Here is a 26321-nt window from a genome sequence, read left to right on the forward strand (position 1 = left end):
GGCACTGGGCTTCTAGGTTAGCCAGGCATCCACGGTGGGCACTGCTGGCTGAGCTGCATCTTCTTTAATTCAGCAATGGATAGAGCCTGAAGGTAAAAATCCCACATGGTTTGTGGGTTGTCTACGTCCTCTGGGATAGTTACATCATGGGGAGTTGCCCTCTTATCCGTTTGTTGTTTGCTCACTCCTCCACCTTCCCTAGGAAAAGCCAGGGAGCTCAGCGGGGCCCACAGCTGCTTGTTCTTATGTCTTGTTGCTTCCAGGCACTTTACTTTGTCCTGTAACTTTGAGGCACTATCTGGTCCCCCAGTTTGCTCTGTACCTGCTCCTACTTCAGTTACTGCCACAGCTAGGTGTGCCTCAACAGGTGTTGCTGCAGGGTCTCCTTCTCTGAGATCAGTTGCTGATTGAAGGCCATGTTCTGTTCACAGGTGGCTCTGAGCTCCTGCAGCTAGGCCAGGTACTGATCATGAAGTTTCTGCAGGTTCTGATTTGCTTGGCTCTTTTTTTTTTTTTGGTCGGTCATGGGGCTTGAACTCTGGGCGTGAACGCTGTCACTCAGCTCTTCAGCTCAAGGGTAGCACTCTGCCACTTGAGCCACTGTGCCACTTCTCTGAATGGCTTATTGGAGATAAGAGTCTCATGGCCTTTCCTGTCTGGGCTGGCTTTGAACCTCGATCCTCAGATCTCAGCCTCCTGAGTAGCTAGGATTATAGGCGTGAGCCACTGGAGCCTGGCTTCACCTCTATTCTTGCAATCACTACCAACTAGGTCTACTTCCTGTAGGAAGTAGGCTCAGTTGGCTCATCTGCTTCAAGACCTGCTGGACCTGCTGCTTCCATGTGGAACTCTACGCTGTCAAGTTCTCCATAAACTTGTTTCTCTCCAACTTTAATGTGGTCACCAACTCTTTCATGTTATCAAGTTGTCTTCCCAACTTTGCCTGCTCCTTTAGTGCTTTGTTGTAACTCGTGAATTTTGATCATTATGTTAGCCTTCTGTGTCAGAAGCAATTCCAGCCTCTCCTGCAGCTTGGTTTTCTCTTCCTTCAGGTCATCATAGCTAATGGTCTTTTCCTGGAGCTGCAGCTTCATGTTATTAAGGTTGTTCTTGATGGTTTCCTTCTGTGTGGTGGAGGCTGCAAGATAATGTCATTTCTATCTCTGTGATGCTCTGCTGTGAAGCTAGCAGGTGGCTGGCAAGACCTTCCTGCTCCAGTTCTTGTTTATTGGCCACCTGCTGCATGTGGGTCAGGGCAGATTGTAAATTAAATTTTTCTGAAACCAACATCTGTTTCAGTAGCTTGTGGAGCTCCAGCTCTGTTTTCAGTGCTTTCTGCACAGAAGTCATCTTCTCATTCTCTTTCCTCTGTTGATCCTGAAGGTCTTTCTTTTCTTGATTCAGTTCAGTCTCACTTCAGAGCTGCTGGTTTTGTACTCTGCTGGAATCCAGGGCAAGCATCAGGTGTTGGTAGTACCTTTCCAGATCCTCGGTGTTACTGGACCATGTGACACTCCTGACCATGGCATCTCTGACTGTACCCAAAGGCAGGGGAGGCTCAGGGTCAGCGTGGTCTTTGTCTGCATCCTCATTTGAAATACAGTCCCCAGTGGTATTGTCTTCAGGTTACCTCCCTTTTTAGTTTGTTTCTTTTTCTTGGATTCTGCAGATATGGCAAGACAATTCCTGTGCTAGTATTCTTTTTTTTTTTTTTTTGAGTCTAGTCGTGGGCCTGAACTCTGGGCCTGGGCACTGTCTCTCAGCTCTTCAGCTCAAGGCTAGCGCTCTACCACTTGAGCCACAGCACCACTTCTGGCTTTTTTCTTTTTGCTTATGTGGTGATGAGGAATCGAACCCAGGGCCTCATGCATGCAAGGCAAGCACTCTACCACTGAGCCACCTTCCCAGCCCTGTGCTAGTATTCTTGCAGTAGTTTCTTTCCTGTGTGTGTTTTTTTTTTTTTGGTTGGTCCTGGGGCTTGAACTCTGGGCTTGGGTGCTGTCCCTGCGCTCGTCAGCTCAAGGGGAGTGCTCTACCACTTGAGCCACAGCACCACTTCCGGTTTTCTAGTGGTTTATTGGAGATAAGAGTCTCACGGACTTTCCTGCCCGGGCTGGTTTTGAACCATGATCCTCAGATCTCAGCCTCCTGAGTAGCTAGGATTATAGGTGTGAGCCAACCGAGTCCGGTGGAAATGGCTTTCTTAGTGAGAGTACAATGCTTATGGATAATTCTTGTTTTGCTTTAAATTGCATTCATTTTCAAGATTACTTATATCTTCACTTTTTCCTCCCATCTCCTTTATTGAGATTATTGTTTATATATGTTATGTATTCACCATCATCATCTCATATAGAATACTACTGTATTTTACCCCCCTCTCTCAACACTGACAACCAATGATCCTTTTAGTAGCTGTATAGATTTGTCCTTTCTGGAATGTAAAATAATTAGAATCATATAATCTTTTACATTTTCAGATTGACTTATGTTACTTGGGAACATGCATTTAAAATGGATTCATGTCATTTTTTTTTTTTTTTTTTTTTTTGTCGGTTGTGGGGCCTGAACTCTGGGCCTGGGCACTGTCCCTCAGCTCTTCAGCTCAAGGCTAGTGCTCTACTTCTTGAGCCACAGCAACTTCCAGCTTTTTCTGTTTATGTGGTGCTAAGGAATCGAACCTAGGGCCTCATGCATGCAAGGCAAGCACTCTACCATCGAGCCAACCTCCCAGCCCCAGGATTCATGTCATTTTGTGGCTTAATACAGAGCATTTGTTTTTATTATCTTTGGGCAATAGTTTCCTTGTATGGTTATACTGTAGTTTGTTTAGTAGGTATTCACCTGTTGAAGAACGTCTTGGCTTGTTTCCAGTTTTTGGCAACCATGAATAAGTTGCTGTGATACTTAAAAATTAAACATCACTCATCTTTCATTCCTTGGTTCATGAACCACTTCATGGAGTTTAACCTTAGTAAATGTCTAAACTGACTCCCTGTGCATTGAAATATTTACTTCTACTTGGTGTGTAAGGTTAGATTTTTGTAGCATGAAGTTAATTGTTTACTAATTGGGTCCATTATAAGGTTGTGGTGTTATTTAGGAGCAGTGAATGCTTCTTTCTTATTTATTTAACTATACAGTGTTTATTTTTTTTTTCTACATGTGACTGGACTTTGCTTATTAACTTTAATGGAATGACATCCTGGCTGGCACAAGGAGCATGAGAAAAGGGAGTACTTTGAGTTTGAAGTAAACTCACTCATTAGAATGAATTTCTTCTAGGAGATGAACTGTGATGTCTGTAGGTTGTGGTTTTTGAAGGTTGTGAAGGTCAGAGCATAGATGGTATTTGAATTCAGGCATTAAGGTGATATTTTTGCCAAGCATTTGGTATTGTGATAATGCAGGACATTGTGACTGGTGGTCCTATTTTAAATCCATACATCCAGTAAAGTACCCAAGGCTTTTGGTACTTGACAGTATAACACAGTGTGTGTGATTATGGTTAATCCACACAAATAGGTAGAAACAAGACTGAAATGACAATGTCATGACCCTGCTAGTGTTTGCTTTTGAAGAGGGAATGAGAACCAAGCAAGTGGCGTCCTTATTTTAAAACTTAGTATCCATTAAAAGAAAAAAAAACCCAAGTATCCATTAAAAGAAAAAAAACCCCAAGCATCCATTAAAAAAAAAATGCTGGGTGCCAGTGCCTCTCACCTGTAATCCTAGCTACTTAGGAGGCTGGGATCTAAGGATTGCAATTTGAAGCCAGCCTGGGCAGGAAAGTCCCGTGGGGACTTTGAACTTTGATCCTAAGATCTCAGCCTCCTGAGTAGCTAGGATTACAGGCCTGAGCCTCTGGCACCCAGCTCCCTTGAGACCCTTCAGTTAACCAATAAAAAGCTGGAAATTGTGATGTGACTCAAGTGGTAGAGTGCTGGCCTTGAGCACAAAGAGGCTTAGGGACAGCACTCATATCCTGAGTTAAGGCCCTGCAACCAACCAAAACAAAACAACAACAACAAAAAACACCAAAAAAAACTGAAACATAGTAATAAATACATTTAGGACCACTCCTTTAATTCAAGATGTTCTTTCATATTTTAGTCCTTATCTCTAGCTTATGTGATTATGATGATTGTCTAAATTTTGTATGTGTGTGTGTTTCTCCATTAAGATCAGGAGGAAATTTTTTTTTCCCATAATGCTAGGATTAGATCCAGGGTCCAGTATATATGCTAGGCAAGCACTTAGCTATTCAGCTAAACCTGAATCTTGGAAGCAAACTATAATTTAGAAATAGCTGTATATCTATCTTACTGACTTCATTTTCTTTTTTGGGAAATTATCTGTGAGTGGACTACTGAGCTTCCTTTTTTTTTGGCAGGGGGAGGGTCGTGGGGCCTGAACTCTGGGCCTGAGCACTGTCCCTCAGCTCTTCAGCTCAAGGGTAGTGCTCTACCACTTGAGCCACAGTGCCACTTCCAGTTTTTTCTGCTTATGTGGTGCTGAGGAATCAAACCCAGGGCCTCATACATGCAAGGCAAGCACTCTACCACTGAGCTACCTTCCCAGCCCTGAGCTTCCATTTTGTCCAGTATATCTTCTTTGTTTCTTTTCCTCTATTGTGTATTTCCTATTCTTATTAGGCTTTTCCTTTATTTAACTTTTCCATAAGATAATTCAACCTTTTGTCATAAACGTTACACAGAATTTTCCTTTTTGTTTTATAGGTGAAAGAAGAGATGTTATTTGAAGCATTAGTTACAAGGAAGACTGTAACAGTGGGAGAAAAGCTCGTTTTACCATACAAACTGGCAGAGGTATGGCTTTCTTTGAAATCAAAGTTCTGGACATTCTTAGAAGTTTGTATTTGAAGCTGGGTGTTTGCATTTGTCTGCCCAGGCAGCTTTGAACCATGATTGTCATTCTTAGTCTCTGAGCAACTAAGATTACAGGCATAGGCAACTGTGCCTGGCTTCAAGAATTTTAATCTTGTCCTCATTCTGAAAATTTTATACTATTTTGTGTAGGTAGATGATTATTCCTTCTTGAGGTGGTTTCTTCAGTTATCTCTTACTCATTACACTTGGTTTACATTCTTTTTTGGCTATATCTTTGCCATTCTTTTTTCTTGCTTTTTCTTTCCTTCCTGACCTAAAAGGAAGGATATCCTAGGACACAGTCTTTTTCTTTTCTTTATTCTTTAGATTACCTAACCTATTCCTGTGACTAAATACCATCTGTATTCTCAATCTGCCAGGTGTATAGGTACCCTTATCACTGTAAGGATAGGAAAACTACTGAAAAGTGACTACTCAACAGTGCAATATCATGAAAGTATTAAGAATCCGAATTATTCTGGGCACCAGTGGCTCATACCTATGATCCTAGCTACTCAGGAGACTATGATCTGAACATCATGGTTCAAAGCCAACCTGGGCAGGATAGTCAATGAAACTCTTAACCTCTACTTAACCACCAGAAAACTGGAAGTGGCACTGTGGCTCAAATTGGTAGAGCACTATTCTTGAGTGAAAGAGCTCAAGGACACTGCCCAAACTCTGAGTTCAAGCCCCATTATTCCTCCCCGCCCACACACACAAAAGAATCCAAATTTGGACCATTATCAAAATAGAAACAAAAGAGGAGACTCCAGGAGAGTGGAGATTGTTACTGAATTCTAGAGAATGATTTTTGGGCTGGCATAGAGCTAGCTAAAACCCCTGTCTTGCTGACAAGGGTTTTCCTGTCTGCACCTCCATTCCCACATTCCTTCTTAAGTCACATTTTCTTCTCTCACACAAAGCATGCCATGCTTCATTAAGAGAAGAAGGTCTAATCTTTCTTTAAGAATGATGACTGATTAAGTCAGGCACACCTAGGATTTCTTCCTAGGTTACTGCTCTACCGTTGAGCCATAGCTTCCATTTTTGGCTTTTTGGTGGTTAATTCCTGCCCAGGCTGGCTTTGAACTTCAATCTTCAGAATTCAGCCTCCTGAGTAGCTAGGATTATCGATACTAGCCACTAGTGCCTGACTTGAAATACTTTTTTTTTTTTTTTTTTGGGTCCAGTCGTGGGGCCTGAACTCTGGGCCAGGGCGCTGTCCCTCAGCTCTTCAGCTCAAGGCTAGCACTCTACCACTTGAGCCACAGCGCCACTTCTGGCTTTTTTCTTTTTGCTTATGTGGTGCTGAGGAATCGAACCCAGGGCCTTGAGCATGCAAGGCAAGCGCTCTACCACTGAGCCACCTTCCTAGCCCTTGAAATACTTTTTAAGTGGTGAATTTTCTTTAATTATGAGACTTTGTTTTTTAGAGCAACTTTAAGACTTATTAAGGTAATACAGAGAAATCTTTTTTTTTTTTTTTTTTTTTTTTTTTTCGGTCCAGTTGTGGGGCCTGAACTCTGGGCCTGGCTGCTGTCCCTCAGCTCTTCAGCTCAAGGCTAGCGCTCTACCACTTGAGCCACAGCGCCACTTCTGGCTTTTTTCTTTTTGCTTATGTGGTGCTGAGGAATCGAACCCAGGGCCTCAGGCATGCAAGGCATGCACTCTACCACTGAGCCATCTTCCCAGCCCAATACAGAGAAATCTTGAGAAAAAACATTTTTAAAATTTTTAATGAAGGAATTGTCTTCTCCTTGGGGGTGGAGTATTTTGAACTGAATGACCTACATTTTGTTTGTGTCATAGCAATTTTAGCATGGATTCTCTTAAAGTTGGACTCAAATGAGTGCATAGAGAACAATTCAGTTGTAGAATATATATGAAATATACATTAAGCCAAAATTAGTTTCTAATTCAGGATAGTGATTTTTTTTTGAATTATAGTAAAGACATTTTATTGTCGTATCTTAGATTATTACTAATACTATTTTGTACTCATGAAATTCTTTTCTTCTTTTGTAGGCCATAACAGTGAGGAACTCCATGGCTAAGTCCCTGTATAGTGCTCTGTTTGACTGGATAGTGTTTCGAATTAATCATGCACTTCTCAATAGTAAAGATTTGGAGCACAATACCAAGGTAAAGACATTTTAGGTTACAATATGCTTTTCCTTGAAAACTGACCAATAAGCTTGGTTACTATGTGAAATTTTCAAGCACAGGATTATATACAGTAGTACTACTCTTACCTTTATTGTATATTCCCCTGTGTAGATGAGCTGTTCTGTGTGTCACTGCAAACCTTTTTGTATGCATTTGCATGCCAAAGACATTAATACACAGAGTTGCCTTTGAAAGTATAAGTGTCATTGCAGTTGTTTTTATGTAAAATCTCTTAAGATCCTTTGTGTCATCATGAATCTGGACCTCATTACCTTAAATAAATGTGTATGATGTGTACTATAAATTTCCTGTATGATGTGTACTATAAATTTCCTAATTAAAACACTTGTTTCATTATAACCATAACTGTAACATAAACACACACGTATATATATATATGTGTGTTTAATCTCATTTCACTTTTTGAGACAGATTCTCAGTGTGTAGTATATTCTGGTCTGGAACTTCAGAACCTCCTACCTTACCCTCCTGAATGCTTGGGATTATAGGCATGTACTACCATGCCTAATTGCAGCTGTCCTTTTACTTTGTACAGTTTTTCTAGGAGAAATTTTTCATTGCAAAATTGCTAGGTATAAGGCTATGTTTTAAATGTACCATAGTTAAAAAACTACACTGCTAACAGTGTAGTTGCTACATCCATATTGGGTAGTTATCACTATTTATACTCCTGATAGGATAAAAAAGTCTACTAGGAGCATTTTGTATGATGAAGTCTATTAAGTAAATCTATGTCCTTAAGAAGGAAAATGAAAATAATACACTTCAAAAAAAGTCAATTTGATAGCCGGGCGCTGGTGGCTCACGCCTGTAATCCTAGCTACTCAGGAGGCTGAGATCTGAGAATCGCGGTTCAAAGCCAGCCCGGGCAGGAAAGACTGTGAGACTCCTATCTCCAATAAACCACCAGAAAACCGGAAGTGGTGCTGTAGCTCAAGTGGTAGAGTGCTGAAGAGCTGAGGGACAGCTTCCAGGCCCAGAGTTCAAGCCCCACGACCGACAAAAAAAAAAAAAAAAAAAAAAAAAAAAAAAAAAAAAAAAGTCAATTTGATAAGTTAAATTACAATTTAACTTTATAGGTAAGAGCTTAAATGTAAAAAATATAAAAGTAATTTTACATTTTTAAGATTATAAGACACCTGACAGTTCCAAACAGTTCAAATAAGGGAGAGAGAGACTTTTTTCTTTCTTTTCTTATTTTAATGTTACTAGGGTTTGCACTCAGGGCCATGTTTGGTAGGCATGTTGGAACCATAGTTTTATCTCTCTTAGTACAGACTTAAAATCTTTTATATTCATTATGGCAGTTGTCTCAGTACAACTCTTTGCACCAAAATAAAATCCTTTTTATTCAGTCAAAATTGTTATACCAACTGTATTTCAAGAAAGAGAAGGAGATGGGTGTGGCACTTGTCTGGATTACCTATGCAGTGGAGTGGTGTTTATATGCAAATAGTAGAGCAGAATTTATCTTTAAAAATTTTTTATTGTTACAAAGTTTATGTACTGAGTGGTTAAGTTAGATAAGTCAGGTAAAGAGTACGTTTTTCAGATAATGTCACCCTTTTGTTGCTGTCTCCTAAAGAATCTATGAAGAAGTTCCAAAGATAATTTCTAGGAGGAAACAATTATTGATTTTTGATTTTTTGGTTATTGACTTTTTACAATCCTTTGGAGCTACTCAGTACTTTAAACCTATTATTTTCTCTGCACGTGTATATGTGTGTGTGCAGGCATGCTCATGCACCATATGCATGCACTGGTTTTGGGACTTGAACTTAGGGCCTGAATGCTGTCCTTGAGCTTTTTTGTTCAAGGTTGTCACTTTACCACTTGAGCCACAGCTCTGCATCTGGCATTTTGGTGGTCAATTAGTGATGAGAGTCTCATGGACTTTGTTGTCTAGGTTGGCTTCTAACAACAGTCCTCAGATCTCAGCCTCCTAAGTAGCTAGGATTATAGGTATGAGCCACCAGACTGGCCTTGTTTTTTGTTTTTTGTTTAGTCGTGGGGCTTGGGCTCGGGCTCGGGCTCTGGGCTTGGGCGCTGTCCCTGCGCTCTTCAGCTTAAGGTGAGTGCTCTACCGCTTGAGCCACAGTGCCACTTCCGGTTTTTTAGTGGTTTATTGGAGAAAAGAGTCTTACAGACTTTCTTGCTGGGGCTGGCTTTGAACCATGATCCTCAGATCTCAGCCTCCTGAGTAGCTAGGATTACAGGTGAGAGCCACCGGTGCCTGGCTTGACCTTGTTTGTTTTTGAGACAGGGTCTTGCCTTGTGGTTGAGATTGGCCTTGATCTTACAGTGGAGCCCAAACCAGACTCCAAATCCTAAATTGGTTTTACTAAATAATCTGCTTGATTTCCTAAGTAGTTCATCGATATTAACATGTTTTAAAATGATTAAAGTAAGTCACATTTAAATTTATAGATATTACTAATATTCTCAAAATAGGTTGCTAAGTAAAGAGAACTGAGACTCATCCTTAAACCAATTTTCTTTCTCTTTCTTTTTATTTTTTTACAGACTTTGTCCATTGGTGTTCTTGATATTTTTGGGTTTGAAGATTATGAAAACAATAGCTTTGAACAGTTGTGTATTAATTTTGCTAATGAACGTTTACAACACTACTTCAATCAGCATATCTTTAAGTTGGAGCAAGTGAGTTCCTAAATATATAGTACGTGCTTTTCCTTTCCTGGCCGCCTGTGAAAAAGGAAAAAAGAAAACCTGACATACAGTATCAAGATTTGCACAGATAAAAATATCCTTCTGTTGTATGGATTGGTAATTAGCTATGTTAGAAAGTTTAGAAAGCCAGGTACTGGTGGCTCACACCTGTAATCCTAGCTATTCAGGAAGCTGAGATCTGAGGATTACTGCTTGAAACCAGCCCAGGCAGGAAAGCCTATAACACTCTTATCTCCAATAAACTACTCAACAAAAGTCAGAAATGGAGATGTGGTTCAAGTGGTAGAGTACTAGCATTGAGCAAAAAGCTCAGGGACAACATTGAGGCCTTATGTTCAAGCCCCAGGACCAACACACACATGTGCTCGTGCATGTGCGTGCATGCACACACACACACACACACACACACACACACACACACACACAAGCTTAGACAGTTCTTATTAAAATCTTCTCAATACTTGTTATCATGACTTACATTCTACAAGATGAATAAATTGTTATTTTGTTATTTGGTTTTCCCAGGAGGAATATAGAACTGAAGGTATTAGCTGGCACAACATAGATTATATTGATAATACTTGTTGCATAAATCTTATTAGCAAAAAGCCAACAGGACTGCTCCATCTTTTGGATGAAGAGAGCAAGTGAGTATCAATCTTTTTTACTTTGTTATTATCTAGTGGACTTCTTTTATCTTCGTAAGTTTAAATTCCTCATCATATTTTCAAATAAAGAGCTACAAGCTTCTTTCTTTTTTTTTTTTTAAAGAGCTACAAGTTTCGTTGTATGAATTTCTTTTTTTTTTTTTTTTCTTTTTTTGGTCAGTCGTGGGGCTTGAACCTGGGTACTGTCCCTGCACTCTTCAGCTCAAGGTGAGCACTCTATCACTTTGAGCCACAGCGCCACTTCCGGTTTTCTGGTGGTTTATTGGAGATAAAGAGTCTTATGGACTTTCCTGCCTGGGCTGGCTTTGAACCGCGATCCTCAGATCTCAGTCTCCTGAGTAGGATTACAGGTGTGAGCTACCAGCACCCAGCTATGAATTTCTTTAAAAAATGAATTTTTGTTTAATAGGCTGGACTTCATTATTGAACTGATTTTTTTTCTGTATTTGCTGCTAAGTTTGTTCATTTATTTATATTTATATATGTACATTTGAGTTCACTCCTGGGATTGAGTTTTACGTAGTTTTCATGTTTAGTAGAACACAATATCATGGTAAATTAAATCTACCATGTCTGTGCAGGTGGTAAGTTTTGGCAACGTTTGCTATTACTTCTCACCATTGTTCAGTATACCAAACCATTAGGATTCATAGGGGAATAGAATATTAGGAGGTGGGACTTGGTAGGAGGAAGAAAGTCACCAAGAAAATACAAACATCCAGCATATAATGGTAGGCAGGCACAAAGCAAATATTGCCATTCAAAAGAGAAATGAAGCTGGGTGCCAGTGGCTCACATCTGTCATCCTAGCTACTCAAGAAGTTTAGATCTGGGGCTGGGAAGGTGGCTCAGTGGTAGAACGCTTGCCTTGCATGCATGAGGCTCTGGGTTCGATTCCTCAGCACCACATAAGCAGGAAAAAAAAAAGCCGGAAACGGCACTGTGGCTCAAGTGGTAGAGTGCTAGCCTTGAGCTGAAGATCTGAGGGACAGCAACCAGGCCCAGAGTTCAGGCCCCACGACCGGACCCCCCCCCCCAAAAAAAAAAAAAAAAAAAAAAGAAGTTTAGATCTGAGGATTTCAGTGTGAAGCCAGCCCAAGGAGGAAAGTCCAGTGAACCACCACAAAGCCAGAAGTGGAGCTGTGGCTCAAGTGGTAGAGCACAAACCTTGAACAAAAGCTCAGTGACAGTGCCTAGGCCGAGTTTAAGACCTAGGATGGATGGAAACACACACATACACACCCCTCCAAAAAATGGAATGGGGTTCCAAAAAGGAATGAGAACAAAGCAAAACAGAAGCCCATCATGGCAAACATTAAATCATGTAATCCATGTCTGGCATCTGGGGCATATCAGCAGCTCCCTGTGTCAGGTATGGTCACATGGCCACTCTGGGCTGGCTGCCTGTGGCTTTCCTTGGTGGCCATTCCATATTTCTGGCATTTTCTATTTCCTTGAGGTCTCTCTTGCAGCTTTGACTTTACTGTCCCAGGTTCACACATTGTCCTGTCAGGAGGTAAGTATAAGGATTCCTTCCCTTCCACAGACAGTCCCATAGCTCTTGAATTCTGCATATCTGCAGAATTGACATCCTGTGGATAATGATGATGTCTGTTATTGGAACAGACTACTGCTGTGGCTGCTCAGACCTTGGTAGTTGCCTCTGAGTCTCTGGACAGATGGAGACATGGAGAAAAGAATCCTGGGGAGACAACGATGCCCCAGGATCTCCTCAAATGACTGCCTTATACTTTCATACTCTCGAGCCTCCTGTGGTAATATCTGGTTAGTCAGCACAGCTCTTCCTACTTTGCATCTAACCATCTCTCATCTCTGAATTCTTCCCACAGACCACTTCCAAAGGCTTCTGACCCTACTTCTGGGTACCAGTTGTATGTAAACTATCTTTTAGACCAAATACCTGGGAAAACTAACCTAAGGAGGAAGGATTAGCCTTGGTGTGCAGCTTCCCCAGCCTTTGATATCTAGGTTACAGTGGCTTTCTGTGTCCTCTGTGAACCTTATTGTTCTCAACCAGTTTTTCCCTTAAATCACTGTAGTTATTATAAATGCACTTGGTGTTTTTTAAAAATAATAATGGATATAGACGTACATAGTTGTTGGTATAGATACAGAAAATTGCTATGTGTGAAGAAGAAAGCAAGCAAAAAATGACTTGCATTTTTAGGACCTGTTTAAAGAATAAGAGATGATTCCTTTTGGGGAAGTTTTTGTCCCCAAAGAGCATATGACCTGGGTTTTGTTTTCCTCTGAGCTTTATAGTATTGAGAGTGTACCATAGCCGAAGCTAAATTCTTGATGACCTGAGTTGTTTTACCTCAGACCACTTCTTATTCCCACTGGGTGGGAGTGGGCAAATCCCATCTTCTGACCCTTCTTCTGTGAAGAAGAGGCATTAGTCCTCTTTATACTCAATGTTTAGCTAGGAGAATCTGATGATAGACTGCAGTGAAAACTTGGACACTACCAAGTGTGTTAGAAGACCATGAAATTGTAATGTACTTTTTACAATGCTGTGCTAATTATGATATCTTTCTTGTGTTTTTCCTTTTTCCTTTAAAAATTTTAGTTTTCCACAGGCTACAAATCAAACATTGCTAGACAAATTTAAGCATCAACATGAAGAGAATTCTTATATTGAATTTCCAGCTGTGATGGAGCCTGCTTTCATAATAAAACATTATGCTGGAAAAGTAAAATACGGGGTAAAGGTCAGTGAATTTCTCATCAAATATGCTTTTAGGCAGAATTTGTCACTGTCCCTGATATGTTACCCTCTTGGTAGTTTTAGAGACATTTTATAAGGATACTAATAAAAATCAGACTGTACTTTTCAGTACATTACCATCTTAGGTAATGTTTCTCTCTGTTTCTTTCTGAAGATAGACCTATCATTCCATTCTTACAAACTTTTTCAGTCTGAAAGAATAGATAACATTTATTTTAAGTCATTTCCTTAATTTTTTTTTTCTTTCAGTACAGGGCTTGAACTCAGGGCCTGGATGCTCTCCCTGAGCTTCTTTTGCTCAAAGGCTAGTGTTTTACCACTTGAGCCACAGCTCTTCTTCCAGATCTTTTGGTAATTTATTGGAGATAAGTGTCTCATAGACTTTCTTGCCTGGACTGGCTTTGTTGCCTGGACTGGCTTTGTTGCCTGGACTGGCTTTGAATGATCCTCAGATTTCAACCTCCTAAGTAGCTAGGATTATAGATATGAGCCACTGGCATGTGGCTTTTCTCTGTACTTTTAAGGCCTGACTGAAAGACTCATGCCTTCATGTTTTCCTATTGAGCTAGATCTATACAAGTTTAGTTTTAATTGAAATTATTATGAGGAGCTGTGGAAAGTTGTTTTTTTTTTTTTTGTTGTTGTTGTTCTGGGCTTGAACTCTAGATGTGGGGTGCTGTCTTTGAGCTTTTGTGCTGAAGGCTAGTGTTGTACCACTTGAACCATAGTTCCACTTCTGACGTTTTTGGTGGTTAATTGGAGATAAGAGTCTAATGGACTTTCCTGCGGGTGCTGGCTTTGAACTGCAATCCCTTCTGGTTTAATCTCTTACCCATTTTCTGTTTGTCTGTCCTGTTCATTTCTGGTTGGCTGCTCTCATTTCCTTTCCAATGGCTTTTTTTATTTTTTATTTTTTTTTATTGTGAAGATACCCTACAGAGGGGTTACAATTACACGGGCAAGATAATGAGTACAATTCTTATCAAGCATTGTTGCCTCCTCTTCGTTTCCCCTTCCCATCCTTCCCATTCCCCCCCTCCCCCCAATAGCTTTCTTTTTTATTGCTGGTTCTAGGGCTGAACTCTGGCCCTTTGTGCTATCCCTGAGATTCCCTTGCACAAAGCAAGTGCTTTACCACTTGGTCCACAGTGCCACTTCTGGCTTTTTTTGAGTAGTTTATTGGAGATAAGAGTCTCACAGAGTTTCCTGCCCAGACTGGTTTTGAACCTTGATCCTCAGATCTCAGCCTCCTGAGTAGCTAAGATTATAGTCATGAGCCACTGGTGCCCTGCTCTAGTGGCTTTCCTTTTACACTGAATAAAGGAAATTAAAATGTCTTGGCACAAGCTTATAGAGGCTAAGTATACTGTTTATTTGTCTACTCCTCCTCCCTTCCACCCTTGTGCTCACTGTGTTCTGTTCACATGGCTTGCCTCACCTATTACCACATGGGTCAGGCAAGATGTTTCTTCCATTTGGGATGCTCTTCCTGGTCTGGTTCCTTTGGATTTCTGTCATTACTGTATTCAATAACCCTATCTGAAGGGGTTTTACAGAAAATGTTCTTGGTCATTGTTCAACAAGCTGTCATGAAATTGTACAATATTCACTCTTATTTTCATTTGTTTTGAATCCGGTAGATGGATTTAGTTGATTTAGTTTGGCTGGCCCTTTATAAAAGATACCTAGTCTAGGCACTACCCAATAAAGAAGTACTCCATTCATCTTTATTTATCCACTGTTCAAACATGTCACCATAACACTAGCACTGTTCTCACATAGGATTTCCGGGAAAAAAATACAGATCATATGCGCCCAGACATTGTAGCTCTTCTGAGAAGTAGCAAGAATGCATTTATCTCTGGGATGATTGGAATTGATCCTGTAGCTGTTTTCCGTTGGGCAGTTCTTCGAGCTTTCTTCAGAGCCGTGGTTGCTTTCAGAGAAGCTGGGAAAAGACACATTCAGAGAAAAACTGGTAAGCAGTAGTTGCTCATATTCTGTCATGCTTCATTACTTTTTTAACCTCTCAACCACCAGGAGTGTCATCACAATTTTTTTTCTTAATTTGTACAAGAACAGGGGCTTGATCACAGGGCCTGGCTTTTCTTTGCTTTCCCACTCAAGGCTATGCTCTGCCACTTGAACCATACCTCCACTTGTGGCTTTTTGATAGTTCAGTGGAGACGAGTCTTATGTACTTTCCTACCTGATTGGCTTCTAACCATGATCCTCAGATCTCAGCATCCTGAGTAGCTAGGATTACAGGTGTGAGCCACTAGTATCCAGCAATAATTTTTATTTTGTTCTGTCTTCTTACCATTTTCTGACACTGGATCTCATGAGTTGAGTGTACTTCATATTATTAAAAGTGTATGTGGAGGCTGGGAAGGTGGCTCAGTGGCAGAGTGCTTGCCTTGCATGCATGGGGCTCTGGGTTTGATTCCTCAGCACCACATAAATAAAAAGAAAAAAGCCAGAAGTGGTGCTGTGGCTCAAATGGTGGAGTACTAGCCTTGAGCTGAATTGCTGAGAGACAGTGCCCAGGGCCAGAGTTCAGGCCCCCGATCTACCAAAAAAAAAAAAAAAGTGTATGTATTTTGTATGTGCAGGTATGTGTTTGTATATTTTCATTATCAAATATTGATCAGACTAATGAATGTAAAACACTTAAGCATAGGGTAGGATTACTGGTAATAATGCAAACTGAGGTTTGTTACTGAAGAGTGTTTTGATTATGAAATGATGGCAAACTTGGTTAAATACATTGCTTTTTGAACTGTTGAACATTTGCAACTATTGGTTCTTACACTGGATACATGACATAGTGTTAACTTTTTAATGTCAGATAAAATATTTCCAATCCATTTTTTAAAAGCCTGTTATTTCTATACATTTAGTATTATTTATTGGTTATAAGATTTCCTTTGCTAGATGGAGGAGCCTATTCTGTAGATTTAATTTACTTGAATTATAGAATTATAGTGAGATTAAAATATACCCTGTAAACCTCTTTGGTTTCACCTGTAAAGTGATTGTTTTGAGGACTATTTGTAGATTTTACACTGAATCTCATTTCTAATTTTTTTTTTTTTTAGTAAAGTACACTTTCCTGTCCAGGCTGGCTTTGAACCATGATCCTCAGATCTTGGCCTTCTGAGTAGCTAGAGCTAGGTTTACAGGTGTGAGCCACCAGAGCCTGGCTGCTTTGTTTTTTTAAAGACAAAACTATTCTAATTTGAACACTACTTCCTAACTCTATATGTGATCTCTGAGCAAATAATACTCAAAGAATCACTCCGCCCAAGCCTGGAAACCCTGTGTCTGTTTTAAATACCTTTTTTGCTAAATGTATGCAATATGAACCCTCTTCTTTCCCCTGTTGCTGAAGTGATTCTAATCTGGGGCTTTGGTCTATTTGAGTGTGCTCTCTTCCCTTTTCCAATGGTGGCTGATTTCTGTCTCATTTTCCTAAGAAGTGGTTTGAGGAGGAGAGGCTTCCATTATATCTTCAGATTTCTTTGGTAGTCTTTGCTCTTTGGTGCTTTTCTTCACACTTTGATCAACACACTTTGTTGGAATTTCCTACAAATGTGGTTAATTGCAGGTTTTGTGAAAGAGCTGTTAAAATTTTTGGTAAATTATTTTGGGTATATTTCTCTTCAGGGTTTCATCAATGTTGCCAACTATATGCTAACAAAATTTCAGACCCAGTACCAGTGACTCATTTTCTTATAAATAGCTAAATTATGCAAATTATTTTTCAAATGTCTCTAATGTTTTAATTTTAGAAGTTTTAAAGAATGGCTTAACATTTTGGTAGTAATAAAGACATTGAATTATCTGAAAAAGACTTTTAATATCCTCAGGTTAATTGGATAAATCAATCACATTTAGTATCTGTCCATTGAAACTTATTAATAAACTTTTAAGATAGTTGGCAGCATTGTCCTTATTCTTATTTTGGTTTGGGCTTACATAATGTCTTTTTCTTTTCTCCGTTTTCCCCCTTTTGCTTCCTAAGGACATGATGATACAGCGCCATGTGCAGTTTTGAAAAGTATGGATAGTTTTAGCTTCCTCCAACACCCAGTCCACCAGAGAAGCTTAGAGATTCTGCAGAGGTGCAAGGAAGAGAAGTACAGTAAGGCTACAAATTCTGATCACTCTGTGTTGTCGCATATCCATATGGAAATGGGAACCAAGGGCATTCTATGGCTTGGTAGACTACATATGCAGCATGGCCTCCATGGTTCTTCAGACCATCTTAGATATTTCCCTTGAGATTTTTAGTGCTTCCTTTTGAGCTGCTGGTATGAGTTGGGTGGCTGTCCTGTTTGCCTGTGATAACTCAGTAGTTAATTGTACTTGTTTAAAATCATTTGGTGACTTTTAAGTATCTGAGTCATAGATAAAAATAATGATAATTTCCTGCTCTTTTTAAGAAGCCATTGTAATGTAATTGAAGTAAAATAAACTTAAGCAAAGAGCACAGTTTGGTGAGTTTTAAAACATAGAGGCACTTAGGAAATGGTTGAATGATTATATCTAACACTTCCAAAGTTTTCTCTTATCCAGCTGGTTGCTGGGATTTTAACTTTGGAATGCTGATGGTGTCTTTCACTGGTTAATCCATTTACACCAATTGTAGTTCTCCAGTCTGAAGTGGAGCAAAGCAGTCACATCTATTTTTTGGCTTAAGGAAAAATAACAGAGACATGATGCACATTTTTTTTGTTTACTTTTCACAAAATTGATGTAAAAGATGCATTTGGTTTCCATTCCATCCCTTACTCTTTAGACTAGATTCTTTCTGCATGAAAACTGGTTCTTTTGCGTGTTAAGAGATTACAATGATCAGACTACTTCTGTTGTGAGAAGAAATGAATCCTTCAGAGTACTCAGAGCCAAATTTAGTAATCTGGGTCTACAGACAGAGTTACACAGTCTGTTAAGAGCTTTTGTAAAACTGTCACAGATTTAGGTTACTAATTTCCCAGTTATCTGGTTGCATGAAATTTTAGTATCCAGTATCAGTGAAAGAAGAATATAGAAGTTGTAAAAGAAAATGTTGTAAGTTTTTAACATTTCCCTTACTTACTGGTCTTAATATTTAAAAAATGTGTAATATATTTTAAGAAATGATATTTTAGAAAGAACAAAGGTAAGTATTTCAATGGGAAAAAAAGACATCTTTGATGGCTCATAACTGTAATAAGGAGGCAAAGATCAGGAGAATTATAGATCAAGTACAGCCAAACAATGAAGTTAGTGAGACCCTGTGTCAAGTCAACAAGCTGTATATAGTAGTGTGGTCTTTACTATTCAGGAGACCATATGGATGATTGTGGTCTAGAGGCTGGCCCAGGGCAGAAATGCTAGACCCTTCTTGATAAGTGACTAAAAGCCAAAAAAAGGATTGATAACAAAACTCAAATAGTAGAGCTTTTGTCTTGGAAGCCTGAAGGTTTCAGTTCAAACCTTACTATCACCAAGAAAAAAAGAGAGAGATTTTGATGTTTTTTTTGGTTGTTGCTATTGTTTCTTCATTCTGATTGTCCATAGTTTTTTATGTTTTTTAGTTTTTGGTGTTAAGCCTGGGGCTTGAATTCAGTGCCTGGACACTCTCCCTGAGTTTTTCTGCTTAAAGCTTAGCACTCTACTACTTAAGTCACAGCTCCACTTCTGGCCTTTTTGCTAGTTAATTGGAGATAAGAGTCATGGACTTTCCTGCCTGAGGCTGGCTTTGAACTTCGATCCTCAGATTTCAGCCTCCTGAGTAGCTATAATTACAGGTGTGAGCCACTAGTCCCCTGCTTTATCCATCATTTTAAATACAGGAGATAGTATTTTAGCGGGAGCTCAAGTTGTTCATTTGCCTTGTCTTCCATGACTCAGCCTGACAATCCTAGACCCAGCAGTATTCTAGGTTACTATGGATAACTCAAAGACAGGAAAGCACCAGTTGGCATAGAGTGCATCACAAGGTTGTACATTTAGGTATTCATTCGCAAATTCCTACATTTTTGGACATTGGAGCATTCTATTAGGTTTTGTACTTCTTCTATTTACCAATAGTTGAAATTTTATAATATATGGAAGAAAGCGAAGGAAGGGGTGATATTGTCCAAAAAAGAAATGTACTAGTTATATAACTTATAAAATGTTAGCCCCCTCTGTGCAACATCTTAATAATAACAGTAAAAGTATATTAAAAAGTCAGGTGCTGGTGGCTCATGCCTGTAGTTTTAGCTGTCCAAGAGTCTGAGAGGATTGCAGTTCAGTGCCAGCCTGGGCAGGAAAGTCCATGAGACCCTTATTTTCAATTAACCACCAGAAAACCAGCAGTGGCATTATGGCTCAAAGTGGTAGAGTGCTATCCTTGAGTGAAAAAGCTCAGGGACAGCGCTCAGGTCCTGAGTTTAAGCCCCACAACTGACACACAGAAAAAGTAATAATAAAATCATATTTGAAAACTTCAGAGGTTGGAGGCATAACTTAATTGGTAGACTGCTAATCAGTGAGCAAACGTGGTGAGTACTGAGTTCAAGTCCTGGTCTCAGACCTAAAAAAATAGAAAAAAAATTTAGTAATATATAATATTATAAAATCAAACTTGGGAGTTTTTTTCCATAAAGTCATTGAATGGACCTAATTTGATTCATGGTTAACCCAATCACATTTCTAAGTGATAGATTATGGGATTTTGTTCACGTTATTATCTTTATGTTTTTGACATTTAGTAAATATGTAGGTCTTAAGATGCATTGATTTTGGGGGCTGGAAATGTGGCTCAGTGGTAGAGTGCTTGCCTAGCATGCATGAAGCCCTGGGTTCGATTCTTCAGTACCACATAAACAGAAAAAGCTGGAAGTGGCGCTGTGATCAAGTGTTAGAGTGCTAGCCTTGAGCACAGAGAGGCTCAGGACAGTGTCCAGGCCATGAGTTTAAGGTCCAGGATGAGCAAAAACAAAACAAAAAAACTAAACCATTGATTTAAAAAAAAATTGTCTTTAGAAAAACTGTTTGATGATTAGTGTTTGTTGGCATCGATTTGGAAATTTCTGCCTTCCCTCTCCCTTTTCTCTAGGTATAACTCGGAAAAGTCCTAGAACACCTCTTTCTGATCTCCAGGGCATGAACACTCTAAATGAAAAAAACCAGCAGTAAGTTTGGTTTATATTTTCAAGGAACTGTAGAAGAAGTCCATATTGTTCATGTAACTTTAAAAATGTCAAGCCATAAGTAATTTTCTTGTGAGTTATGTAATAACAAGTTAATAGAATAGGTTAATAGGTCAAGTCTAGTTAAGAAAACTTGTACAGTAAAATGGCTCTACAGTTAAAAAACCAAACACATTTCCCCAGAATAACTTAAAATAAGATGATAAATTTTGACTTCTGAGATTCCTCTTACATTTTTGAAACATTTAAGGGTTATTCTGTTTTTTGTAGATAAATCTTACTGGTTAGCAATTGAGTTTTCCTTGCTCATTTTTAGTCTAGCTGGTAGACTTAGTTAATATTTCTCAAACTCATCAACAATGTTACCGTCTCCAAGACTTTGTACTTGCAGTTCCACATAACTGCTTCATGTCTTGATTTCCTTTTCTTCTTTTCAGTTTATTTTACTTTTTGGTTTTTGAGACAAGGTCTTGTTTATAATCTTGAACTTCCTGTATCCCACCCTGACCTTGAACTCATGATCTTCTGTGTCATCTTCCTGAGTTCTGAGTTTACAAGCATGCACTGCCATGTCCACATCATTTCTGTTTAAATGGAACTATATCAATGAGGCCTTCCCTGACTGCCCTATTAGCCTATCATATTTTATCCTGTTGTTCTAAATTTTCGTCTTTGCATCTGTTATTTGACATAAGCTTATTATTGTCTCTTCCTTCCTGAGTATAATCCACCTAATGGTGAGGATTTCAGTGTAGTTTTGTTCTTTCCTATGCACAAAGATGGGAAAATAACTGACCATGTTGTTGGTGCTAAATTATTTTTTTAATTTTTTAATTTATTTTTTTATTGGTCATGGGGCTTGAACTCTGGGCCTGAGTGCTGTCCCTGAGCTCTTCAGCTCAGGCGGGTACTCTACCACTTGAGCCACAGCATCACTACCGGTGCTAAATTATTGTTTAAAAATTTTTAATTGTTTTTATAAAGGTAATGTACTGAGGGGTTACAGTTATATAAGTCAATAAAGAGGTCATTTCTTTTTTTAACAATGTCACCATTTCCCTCGTTCTCTCCCAGTTTTTCTCCCACCCCCACCCACAAGTTGCATAGTTTGTTTCAGGGCAGTGTACAGTGCCTACCATTGCTGCATTTGGTCACCCTAAATCATTCGTTTAGAGCCAAGAATGAATGTGTCAGATTCTCCACAAAAATTTGTTCTACCTTTTTGTGGAGCATATAATCCAGCTTGTTAGCACCCTAAGAGGTAGTTGCATGAGGACTGAGTTCTGCTGTTTTCAGTGTCCTCCTGACCTGTGTGTGGTATTACTGCCTTCATTGGTGCCAGGGGGGTAGGAGGAAGGAAGAGGTAGGTTGTTGAGCTCAGAGACTCTCTATTCATCCAGCTCCTAAGAAGCAGTGTGCTTTCTGTAGTAATTATGCTACTGTGTTCTCACTGGCTTTTGTAAGGATAAAAAAGTATTTGATATCTATTATCTTTTTTTTTTTTTTTTTTTTTTTTTTGGTCAGTCATGGGGCTTGACTCTTGGCCTGGGTGCTGTCCCTGAGCTCTTTAGTTCAAGGCCAGTGCTCTACCACTTGAGCCACATGCCATTTCTGTTGGTTAATTGGAGATAAGAGTCTCATGAACTTTCCTGTCCGGTCTGGCTTTGAACCATGATCCTCAGATCTCAGCCTTCTGAGTAGCTAGGATTACAGGCGTGAGCCACTGGTTTGGCCGGTTTGATAGCTACTATCTCTACTTGGAATGACCTCATTAACTCTTTACTCACTGATAATTTGATGTATTTTGTTATTTCTTAGTCTTTAGTGCCTAAAACAGTACTCAACTAATAATTCCATCCTAGTAATATTGGTGGGGGTGTCTTTAGTGAGTGTAATGTAAATCAGAGGTTTCAGGAGGAAATTAGATATCCTATGGATTGGTAGAACCTTAAGATTGTAAAGTGTTGTATAGAAGCATTTGGAAATAATAACAGCCATTGTATTATAGTACTTTCTGTTATGTATTGATTAACAAATGATAATAGTATATTTAATAATGTCACCTATATGATGTATTTATCTCATGCATATTTGTGTAGGAATGTGTACCCATGCTCAGAAATGTTTTGTTCTGAATGAGAAGACAAGATCATTTTGTGCTGCCCAGCATTTTTCCTGTGTCTATTACTTAATGTTTTATTTTTAATTATTTAAACAACATTTTTCTTTTTTTGTACCAGTCCTGCGGTTTGAACTAAGGGCCTGGGTGCTGTTTCTGAGCCTTTTCACTGTAGGCTGGCACTCTACCATTCGAATCATACCTTTACTTTTGTTTTTTTGGTGGTTAATTGGAGATAAAAATTTCATGGATTTTCTTGCAAGGCTGGCTTCGATCTGTGATCCTCAGATCTCAGCCTCATGAGTAGTTAGGATACAGGCTTGAGCTACCCTGAACACAGCTGCTAGGGATATCTTTTAGCTAAAACATGTTGTTATTTTTATAGTGACACATTTGATATTGCCTGGAATGTCAGAACGGGGATTCGCCAGAGCAGGCTACCAAGTAATACCTCCTTGCTTGATAAAGATGGAATATTTGCAAATTCGTCAAGCAGCAAACTTCTGGAAAGAGCCCATGGAATTCTCACGTCAGTACTAATCAGTAATGTGTATTTCTTTTTTATGAATACTTTAAAGTTTCTGGCTGAAAAAAAATGAAGAGATTATCTTATTTTTATGCATATAATTTTGATTGAAGCAAGAATAAAAAACATTTAGTCAGTATTTAGAATTGTGAATCTAATATAATATTTTGTTTTTGTTTTTGTTTTTGTATCATGTGGGTTTGAACTTGGTGCCTTATACTTGTTCAGCTGGTTGCTTTGCGCTTATAACTACCACTCCAGCCCTGCTTTCTGCTGGTTATTTTGGAGATGAAATCTAGCAAACTTTTCTACCCAGGCTGGCTTGAACTGTGATCATCTAGATCTCAGTTCCTATGACTGAGTTGGACCATAGTACTTTCCCTGGTGGTAATTACAGCTGCTGCTCAGGTGTCTTTCCTTTTCGGCCTGCAAGGTCTTTCCAACTCTAGCAGCCTGCTGGGCTCCTGTATCCTCTGGCTTCCTAGTTATAGCCTAGCTTCCCACAGTTTAAACTTTTGTTGTTCCCTGCTGGCTTGTCTGCCCTCCCTTTCCATTACTGATCTTATGTATACACAAGTTCTGTAGCTCAGTGTACTGTAGGCTATGAGGCTGTGTGACCTCTTGTCCCTGTGTTCTCAGAGGAACTCTCTGAAGGTGTCAACCCTTGCTCCTGGACCAGAGGACCCAAAGTATACTAGTTCTTGCAGTCTAGCCTTTTACAGCAGACCAGTCTTGGCCTCCCAAGTTCTTGGGCTGGGAAGCAAGGTTCAAAGGTTGTCTGTTTTTCCTCCCAAAGCCGATTTAGCAGTTCCTTGGCTAGACATCTTTATTTTACCTGGTGATTTTTTGTTTGTTTGTTTGTTTTGATTTTGGTTGGTCATGGGGCTTGAACTCTGGGCCTGGGGGCTGTCCCTCAGCTCTTCAGCTCAAGGCTAGTGCTCTACTTCTTTTTTTTTTTTTTTTTTTTTGGTCAGTCATGGGGCTTGAACTCTGGGCCTGAAAGTTGTCCCTCAGCTCTACAGCTCAAGGCTAGCGTTCTACCACTTGAGCTACAGCGCCACTCCCAGTTTTCTGGTGGTTTATTGGAGATAAGAGTTTCACAGACTTTCCTGCCTGGGCTGGCTTTGAACAGTGATCCTCAGATCTCAGCCTCCTGAGTAGCTAGGATTACAGGTGTGAGCCACCAGCGCCCGGCTAGTGCTCTACTTCTTGAGCCGCAGCACCATTTCTGGTTTTCTGATAGTTTATTGGAGATTAGAGTCTCATGGACTTTCCTGCCCAGGCTGGCTTTGAACCTTGATCCTCAGATCTCAGCCTCCTTAGTAGCTAGCATTACAGGCATGAGCCACCGATGCCTGACCTACCTGGTGTTTCTGTTGTCCTGATTCCCTGTCCCCAGCTTGGGGAGCCAGACACCAGTTTCAAACTCATTGTTGCTATTTCTTCCTCCCTAATTGTTTCTCTGTGATTTCCTGGGTTTACTCCTTTTGGTTTCTCTTTGCCTTCCTTCTTTCCTTACTCCAAATCTGCTTGCTGCTTTTGTCACTGGATCCCTTTCCCGCAGAGTGAAAATGGTAACTGCTTTCAGAACACTTTCAAAGATTTACTTTGAGGCATTCCATTTGAAAGGTCTCAAAATAGCAGAAATAATTATCTTTTTTTAGAGTAGGAATGAAGAGAGCCCTACATACAACCAGGAAAATGAAACTAGTTTGGAATGTAAATATTATATGACTTATTACAGGTATCTTTTTCTTCCTTTTCTGTGCTTACCTTTTCTTCCCAAAGTTACCTGCTTGATTGAATTACATAATACTATCTTACAGGAAATCTATGATTCTATAAATTAGTATTGAATCTGATTGAGTAGAGACCTTGAAATTTTTATAGTTTGCTTGTTTTTTTTCATGGAACTGCATGCTGTGGTGGTACACTGTTACTTAACCATGTCCCAAGTCCTGCTTTTTGCTAGTTATATTGGAGATTTAGTCTAGCAAATTTTTCTGCCCCTGCTACCCTTGAACAGAGATCCTCTAGAATTTAGTCTCTTGAATAGCTTGGTACTGGTACTTAGCTAATGTAATTTTTTTCTGATGAAAAATTTTTCTTTATAGGAGAAACAAAAACTTCAAATCCAAGCCTGCTCTTCCAAAAGTGAGTATTATGGTAAAACTTTTTCTTTTAATGCCTTGATACATAATTACTTTATAATTCACAAACAAGAAATACCCTATTTCTGGGGCTGGGAAGGTGGCTCAGTGGTAGAGCGCTTGCCTTGCATGCCTGAGGCCCTGAGTTCGATTTCCTCAGCACCACATAAGCAAATAGAAAAAAGCCGGAAGTGTCTCTGTGGCTCAAGTGGTAGAGTGCTAGCCTTGAACTGAGGAGCTGAGGGACAGTGCCCAAGCCCAGAGTTCAGGCCACACGACCGGACCCCCCCCCCAAAAAAAAAAAAAGAAATACCCTATTTCTATCCAAAGTAAGTACTGTATATCCTTAACTAATAGCTAATGTAATGACCGTCAAGCCTAACGAGTAGTTATTGGTGACAATGTCATGTTTTAATTGTTTTTAAAAGCTGAATATGAATTTTTGATTAGTAATTGCCACTATAAAGAGTTACGTGGCCTTTGAAGTCCTGTGCTTTCTGTTGTAACTGCTTAACTCTGCTATTGTAAAGCAAATGCTCTGTGGATGATAAATTACTGCATGAGTGTTGTGCATTCTCATAAAACTTCATGAACTCTTAACATTTGACTTTCCTACTTCTTTTCACATACCCTGAAGTCTTATTCATTTGGTTTTTCACCCAGGTACACTACTTAAAAACAGAGAGTTGTATTTGGCACATGGTGAATTTCCTTACTGTAATCTATACTACACGTGTGTGTGTGTGTGTGTGTGTGTGTGTGTGTGTGTGTGTGTGTGTGTGTGTGTGTGTGTTGCTGCGATCATGCTAGGCCAGCACTCTGCCATTGAAGTACACCCCCAGTCCTTTATTTGTGCCCTTAACTTAGTAAATGGGGAGGAGAAGGGAAGCTTAGCATTGTAAGACTCAATACTAAATTACTTTTATTTAAAACTTATCTATGTTTTCTTCTTGTATGACAAGTATGTAAAATTACTTTTTATGAATATACCTGAGCTTTCTTGTAAGAATTAAAAAATTCTAATAGAAATAAAGTAATAAACCTACAAAATGTAGCACATATGCCATGTTGCACATGTCATTACATACACATGGCTTTTTTGTTAGTTGTGTTTTCAAATACTTTCCATGTCTGTCACTGTAACTTTACAGGGTTCTT

General features: G+C 39.4%; 1 protein-coding gene across 9 annotated transcripts in view; it reads left to right on the forward strand.

Annotated features, from left to right (window-relative positions):
- Myo9a (myosin IXA) overlaps window positions 1-26321 on the forward strand; it is a 143968-nt gene that overhangs the window by 45722 nt on the left and 71925 nt on the right. For 8 of the 9 annotated variants that reach the window (XM_070042965.1, XM_070042966.1, XM_070042971.1 and 5 more), the window contains 10 exons: window positions 4740-4829; window positions 6918-7034; window positions 9603-9737; window positions 10293-10414; window positions 13026-13167; window positions 14967-15162; window positions 17209-17328; window positions 20275-20350; window positions 22873-23016; window positions 25128-25167. In XM_070042965.1, coding sequence (XP_069899066.1) covers window positions 4740-4829; window positions 6918-7034; window positions 9603-9737; window positions 10293-10414; window positions 13026-13167; window positions 14967-15162; window positions 17209-17328; window positions 20275-20350; window positions 22873-23016; window positions 25128-25167 — 1182 coding nt within the window. The remainder of the gene's footprint in view (window positions 1-4739; window positions 4830-6917; window positions 7035-9602; window positions 9738-10292; window positions 10415-13025; window positions 13168-14966; window positions 15163-17208; window positions 17329-20274; window positions 20351-22872; window positions 23017-25127; window positions 25168-26321) is intronic. The other variant, XM_070042972.1, reaches the window with a different exon arrangement.

Source organism: Dipodomys merriami, unplaced genomic scaffold (genome assembly GCF_024711535.1).
Source record: "Dipodomys merriami isolate MVZ:Mamm:240054 unplaced genomic scaffold, mDipMer1.0.p SCAF_33, whole genome shotgun sequence".
Taxonomy (NCBI): Eukaryota; Metazoa; Chordata; class Mammalia; order Rodentia; family Heteromyidae; genus Dipodomys; species Dipodomys merriami.